The following is a 7,768-nucleotide window of genomic DNA, read 5'->3' as shown; positions in this document are numbered from 1 at the left end:
ATCATTAGACCCCATTTTTCTTTCTAATGCTTTGCTCTTGTTTCACACAAATAAACTCATTCATGTTTATTTGTGTGACTATAAAATATACAATTCAAATTTGAGTTTATAAAAAAATAAAAATTTTCAAAAATTTGTTTTGTGTATGAAGGCAAAAAAAGGGTTTAGGTAAAAAAAATAAAAACTTATTATTATTACGTTTCTGTTTTGAGCGTGTTAAATAAAAAATATTTCGAAAAATGACTTAATTAATACGAAATAAATATCCCCATTCCCCTCATCTTGTTTATTTCATCAATTCTCTTTCGCTCTTTTTTATCTTCTTTTATTTTCTGATCAATATTGTCATAGAACATGTCCATCTTTTCGATATAAGTTATCATGACTAATAAGTCTGCAGGAAGATTAATTTCGTTCTTTTGGTCAAACTCAAAGCGTTTTTGAGTGTTATGTTTCATAGCGAAATAGTCTCTATACGTCCATTCAAAAAGCCCATCAGTTCTTTTATAACACATTCCAGTGTCATAAACAAGTTCCATTCCATCCAACTCTTTAGTCAAATTGTAGTTGTATTGATATTTATTAGCTCGAGAATTATCACTTGTTTTTACTCTAATAGAGAAGCCAACATTCGTCTTCTCAATTTCAAAAGTGGCTCCAAGACCAGTTAATATTACTTTATTTGTGTATTTAGCAACTTCTTTCGCATACACTTTATCATAATATTCTTTGTACATTTTGTCGAATTTTGGTTTACAATTTTTAATGTAATTTTCTTCTACGACTTGCCTTAACATTTCAAAAATTGCTGTTTTGACGAAATTAGTTGTTTTTGTTAATTCGTATTTAGAGTCTTCTATAAATTCTTTATATTTTCTTTCGTAATTCACATTAAAAAGTACTCCGCACGTCTTTTCTTTGACATTTTCCAAAGAGAAATATCCAGTAGAAGTGCACAAAGGGACTGCACATCCAAACACAAAATCGGTTGGAAGGCTTTTAGGTGCGTCCAATTGATATCCAGCGAAGTTCAAAAGGTGTTCAATGGTCTCAGTGGTTTCTTTATTTTTAATTTGGTACCACATATTCCCTTCAAATTTGTTGTTATTAAAACTGTTAATAATATATTCTTTAATAATCAAATTGTCGTCGTTTTCAATTGAAAGTGGGAGTTCTATTTTTAGTGTTCTCGAATAGAAGTCGAGTAAATTAAATTGATAGAGCGAGTGTTCATTTTTACACATCAATGCATTGATTTGAGAGTTATTGGCATTCAATAAAAGCTGTTTGAAGTTGAAATTATTAAAATCAGTTTTGAAATCAAATTCTTCGAATAAATCAAATTCAGAAATAAAATTTTTAACTGAATTTGCAGAGACGTCGCCAAAAATACTTTTTGTACTGCCACAGTCACTCTGAGGCGTTTTATTTGCAAGTGGGAAAGTCGATTGTACCTGAGAGAAAACGTTTGGTAAAAATCCAAAAATATCAAAATTTTCGGTGTCGACTTTTTTAACGAAAATTCTGACTTTATCTGAAAATGAATAATTTGCTCTTAACACCGCGGCGGTTGAATTGTTTTGAATAACATTGTGAAATTCCTTTGTGTTCAGTTTTACTGATGTTTTGATATAATTATCAATGAACTTTAATTCACTTTTAAATAACAACATTTTTGTTGGATCTACATTTATTTCTTTTGTGGCCTTTGTTATATAATTGTTTAAAACTTCAATGTGAATATCTTTTGGTATCTGGTCTTTAAGTGCTACAACAATGCCTTTAAGTTTTAATAACAAATTGGTGTTATAATTAATGTACACTTCGTGAACTTTCTCTTGTTGATTTAAGATGTTAATCATTTCTATTTTTGCACATGTCTTGAGCAAAATTAAGACGTTGTAAAGTTTCAAACTTTCTTTAATAGAATCGGGGAAATCAACAAATTTAATTCCAAACAGAAAAACTGCCATTTCTAATGTGTAACATTTCAAAGTCATTTCTTTCACAAATTTGTCGAACAATTGAAAGTCCACATTACTCAATATTTTTGAATTTTTTACATCTTTTTCGTTGAATGTTTCTCCTATTAATAAAAAGTCCATTATCGTATTTTTCTCTGTTACAACTTTATTCAGTCTATTTTTAATTTCACTGGTTTTAATTGTTTCTTTTGATATTTTTTCAATAAACGATTTCTTTTCTTGTTGTGAGATGGTGAAATTCAATGATTCGTAATTTGTGTAGTCAAAGAGCCGTTTCATCCATTCGACAATTTCTTTGTTTTCCTTTTGAGTATTCTCAGTGAAGTATTTCTTTCTGTGTTCATTAAAACTTTGTTCATAAAAATCTACTTTTTCTTTATTTTCTTCGGTATTCAATAACTCCATTTTATTTCTGAAAAAGTCTGCGTTTCTATTTTTGGTTTTCAAAATGTTTTCGAACTTTTCTAATTGTGTTTTATGGACATATTTATTATATACAGTTTTAACAGTTCTTTCATCTTCTTGTTTCTTTGTACTTTCAAGGCATGACATTGCTCCTTCGACCGCCAAAATCTCTTCGAACGTCAAGTTGTTCTTTTCAATCAAATTATCAATTTCAGTATATAAACTTTTAATTTCTTTGATATCTTTATTTCCATCTGCAAATTGTTGAGAAAACGTTTTAGTGAACATCAAAGCCCCTTTTACTATTAATGCAATCTGTGAATATTGATGCACAAAACTTTCACATTCAAACGATTTCGACTTTTTTAACACATCAAATCGTTCTTTCAAAAACATTACCAACTTACTCAAAAATTCCTTTTCGCATCGTTCTTCAATGTCCAAAAGTTCGTCTTTCTCGTTTTTCATCATTTTCGCCAATGTCGAAGTTTTCAAAAAGTTTTCAATTTTTCTCGAAGCTTCTTTTTCCTTCTCGACCTTTCCAAACTCCTTTTCCTTTGAAATTTCATGTGAAAAATCCACAAACTTTTTTGCTATAGAAATGAGTTGAAGTGCCGGGAAATATGTTTCAGTTTTTTCACAATACTGGAAGAACTTTTCCATCATAACTAAACTTTCTAAAATTTGGTCGAGTTTAGTCGAGAAGTCATTTGCGTGCATTTGCGTAAACACTGAATTTTCTTCTGCTTCGCTAGTTCTCTTCTTTGCAAAAATGAGTGCTTTCTCTCCCAAAGAATTAGAAATTCGATCAAAATGGACTTCAAATTGATGTTTCAAATTTTCTTTTTCTTGTTTGTCGTTCGACTGAATTTCAAGGAACTTTATTTCCATCAATTGCACAAGAATTAAGTCGCCAATTTTTTCAATTTTCATTTTTTTAGTTTGACGGTCAAAACGGTTGTTTTCTGTTATCGATGAAATTGCCATTTGCATTGCAGAAGTCTTCTCAAACAATTTCTTCTGAATTTCTTTGTCTTCAGTTGTTTGCTGTTTCTTTTCTTGAGTCTTCTTTCCATTGATGACATAGTCAATCGCATTAAAAATTTCGCGTAAGTCTTCTGAACGTTCAGTTAGCTCGGATTTTAAAGTGTTAAATGTTTCATTACAATTGGTGATCAATGGCTTGTTTAGATAATCAATAAGGACTTTTTTATTCTTTACGATGTCCATTGTGTCGGAATTATTAGTCTTCTCAAGCTTCATTTTCAGTATTTTTGTGTTTTCTATATAATACTGAATCACTGAATTTTTTATCTTTGTAAAAGCGTCTTCTATTAACTTTGAATATTTGTTATTAGAATTATTAATTAAAGTTGTGTTCTGGTCTAATAACCTTTTAAGTGTGTTTCCTTCGTTTACTAATAATGAGTAAATATCCGTTTTAGTTATTTCAGTCAACGATTTCGTTAATTTAGACTCAAATTCTTTTAACTTTGTATCGTCAACTAAAACAACTTTTGGGGGTTTGTTTTCTACCTTTTCAACTTTCTTTTCTTCAACTTTTTTGTCGTGCATGACAACGGATTTTTCTATTTTGGGTTCAACTTTTTGTTCAACAGTTTTTTCTATTTTTGGAAAGACCTTTTCGGGTGCTTTTTGTTCGATTTTTGATATTTTGTTGTCTTCAATTTTTTCACCAAGACTTAGCCTGATATTATCAAAAGAATCAAAAAGTTTCTGAGTATCTGGTTTTCTTATAATCATTTCACTTTTGAGCTTCAAAAATGACGACTCCTCTTCATTTTTAAAAACTTGTTCTTCTAATAGTGTTTTGAGTTCATTTATATCTTTTTGAGTTTCTTTGTGTTCTTTCATTTTATATTCCACCATTGACAATTTGCTTTTTATTGAAGAGAATTGCGAATTATAAACAGAGTCGATCATAGCAAATCGAACTATTCTTGTTGCTTCATTGTACGTTTGTTGATGTTCTGTGTTATTTTTAGTATTCAAAACATCTTCAAATTTTTCCAAAAAGGTTTTTGCATTTTCAAGCAACTTTTTTGCTCTGTCGTAACTTGCCGAATTAATCATTCGAATATTTTCTTTAAACTTCTTTTCTTCGCTTATATATTCCTCTTCTTTTTTTAATTCTTCGACTACTTTCTTGTGATCAATTGTTAAGAAATTCTCAAGATAGTTTTTGTATTCTGGTTTTGCCTTTATAATTTCTTCTTTCATGGTCATAACATTTGTCTGTGTATCCTTCACTATAAAGTTTGTGAAATTCTTTGTTATGTAATTAGCATGACTGTCGTAATTTCTCCAATCAGCTTTTGTTTTTGCTTCGACAAGTTGTTTATATCGAGACTCAGTATTATTCACAATTATCATCGCTTTGTCTAAAACAACTTTTTTGTGATCAATTTTGGCTTGCTCGTAAGCTTTTAAAACTTCTTCATACTTTCCAGCCTTTTTAATTTCATCCTCTTTTTGTTGCATAATACCTTCAGCTGTATGGAAATAATTCCAAGAACGTTCAGGATCATTGTCTTTGGTTTGTCGGAAATAAGTGAGTGCTGAAGATGCCATAAGTCAATGTTTATTTAATAAATTCAAACGAACTTATATATGAAAAAATGCAATTTAACCAAAAACAATTGATAATAAATTAATTTTTCGTTGTTTTTTGTAAATTAATTATTTTAATGTTTAAAGATATAAAGTTGTTATATTATTTTATTTGATATTAAACTAATCAAAAATTTAAATTAGTGTTTTATAATTAAATAAAATTTTTATTTTTTTAAATTTCAAACATCACTTTTAGTCAAAATTACTGAAATATTAATGTTGTTTTTCAAAAAAAACTTTAAAACAACGATTTAATAATAATAATCGACAAAATAATTTTGATTTGTTATTTGATTTTTATAAGATATATGTTTTTTATAATGTTAAATAATTTATTTATAATTATTTTCATGTTTCTTACAGTCTGTTTTTAAGAGTTATTTTATGTTTTTTCACAAAAAATAATATATTTTAAATGGTCTTACCAATAATTCGTCACATTATACAATACAATTTATTTACTATTTAAATATTAAAAGTTGGACAAAATTGTGCTTTTTGTTTTTGTTTATAAATTTTATTACAAGTTGTTATGAACCAATTTATTTTTTAATTTGTTTTATTTAACAAAATAAATTCAAATTTTTTATTAATTATGACTTTGTTGTTTTTTTATTTCTAATAAATTGTAATAATTGTTAAAAGCAATAAAAACAATACAATATTGTAAATAAAGTAATCATGTCAATTATAAACCAATAGTGTTATTAATTAAGTGGTACGTGCTTTAAGTAAACAACAAAACTCAACATAAAAAAGCGACACATTAATAAGATAATACAAAATAATTAAAATAGATAATGATGTTTTAAATGTTAAATTATAACTTCGATAAATTACAAAAAGGGTTATAAATGTAAACAAAATTTATGTGTATTTTTTCAAACTTAAAATATTTAACCTTAGAAAGTCACTCGTTTTTGTTTATTTTTTTGCTGGAAAGGGAAAACTGAATATTTTCTATCCAGATCTTTTTGTAAACAAAAAAAACAAAATGCATATCAATAAATTTAAGCATTCATTTTGAACCACATCAAACTCTATTGCAATCACTACATGATTTGCGTTGCGAATGTCGCAACAAGTAGTTTTTTTGTTTGTAGTCGTGACAATATTCAGATTTTTTTTATCTAATAGTTTTGATGTACTTGTTTTTAGACGTTCCATGGTATTGTCAAAAACCATATTCTTTTATTGATTTTATTTGCTCTGTTTGAGGAAGTCTTGATTGTATCAAAATGTTTGAAACGAAAAACGAGGGTAATTGAAAATAAAGGTTGTGTATAAAAGTCATCCAAAATTGTTGATTTTATTGTGACAATTTTCTACATAAACTTTGTCCTTTGAAACATTGTTACTATCCAAACTATCTGACTCCTCAGTTTCTTATTTTTCCATTTTGTTTTTTTATGTTTATGTTTTTTATTTATAAAAAAGTGATTTAATTATAAATAATCAATCTTGAAATAAAATATAGAGATTTCTTTTCCTAAGGTTAATGTTTAAAATAAGCAGTATAATATAATTAACGAAAATGTTAAAAATATAAAAAATAAATGTTGTAGTGACAATAATTTATTTGGTGGATACCACACATTTTTGGCATTAATCAAAGTATTGTATATAAACTACTTGGTAAATTTTATAAATACTAAAAATGCAACACAATTTATCGATAAACAAGTAATTACATTTTGATGCATGTTTATCATATATTCAAACAACAAAAATATCGACACAATTATATGTTTAAATTAATTAAGTACAGATATACAATATTGTCAATACAAATGCGAATGTTGAATTGAATTTCCAGTTGAATGATGACTGTTAATGACAGTGTTATTCTTGAAATTTATTGCGATTTTCGTGTTGTTTGTTTGACATATTGTTGAAACAGAAATAATAATCAAATATAAACCATTATTAAGAATTTTATTGTGTAACTATATCAATTTCCACGATTTTCATTTTTGTTGATAAATATAAGCAATATTTTATATACAATTATCTTTTTGAATTGTCGTTTTTATATTAAAACCACAACAGTAAACATGTGTATTTTGTCAAAACTACAACAATTATGAAAAATTTAAATAGAAGCACCTATAAACACAAATTTTAAATAAATTTACAACAACATTTTGTTTTTCGTGTTTTACTCTTTATTGCAACACTTTTGTTTTAAAAACAATCTAAAAAACAAAAGGTAGTAACTTTTAATAATGTAAACAAGAAACATCAGACTAATAATTAAAAGATAACACCAAATTATAAAAATCACGGTATACACCAATTTTGAGTTACATTCCGTGGCTCACATAAACTTGTACATATATATATTTAAACCGATTTCCCCATAGTCAAAAGGTAAATTATTCATTAAAAACAAGCTTTTTATTGGTTATGTTTTTCAGCGTGTTTTTATAATGATTATGAATGTAACAACTTCAAGCTGAAAACGTATCTGGTTAATGCATCAGAAAATAATCTTAAAAACTTGAAAAAAATAAAGCATTTTTAGATGTGGTAAACATTTTTTAATCATATCAAACAGTTTTATTATTAACATTTGATAAGTATTGTATAAACAATTCAAATTGGTTTGTTAATTTGAACAAGTATTTTTTGATCATTTATAAATACATACATATAGTATAGTTTCTTTGTTGGTGATGTCAAAAATAATAAGATTTTTAAACGTTTTTACTGTTATTTTATATTGATCGTTATAATTATATTGA

General features: G+C 26.7%; 1 protein-coding gene across 1 annotated transcript; it reads right to left on the bottom strand.

Moving 5' to 3' along the window:
• Positions 1–248: 248 nt before the first annotated feature.
• EIN_527720 (DNA double-strand break repair Rad50 ATPase, putative) lies at positions 249–4,892 on the bottom strand (the record flags this gene model as incomplete). Its single annotated transcript, XM_004253496.1, has 1 exon — positions 249–4,892. One exon carries the CDS (start codon positions 4,890–4,892, stop codon positions 249–251), a length of 4,644 nt encoding a protein of 1,547 aa, XP_004253544.1.
• Between the last annotated feature and the right edge of the window lie 2,876 nt (positions 4,893–7,768).

Source organism: Entamoeba invadens, assembly GCF_000330505.1.
Source record: "Entamoeba invadens IP1 unplaced genomic scaffold scaff_1105074726145, whole genome shotgun sequence".
NCBI lineage: Eukaryota > Evosea > Mastigamoebida > Endamoebidae > Entamoeba > Entamoeba invadens.
This window is presented reverse-complemented; position numbering and strand designations above follow the sequence as displayed.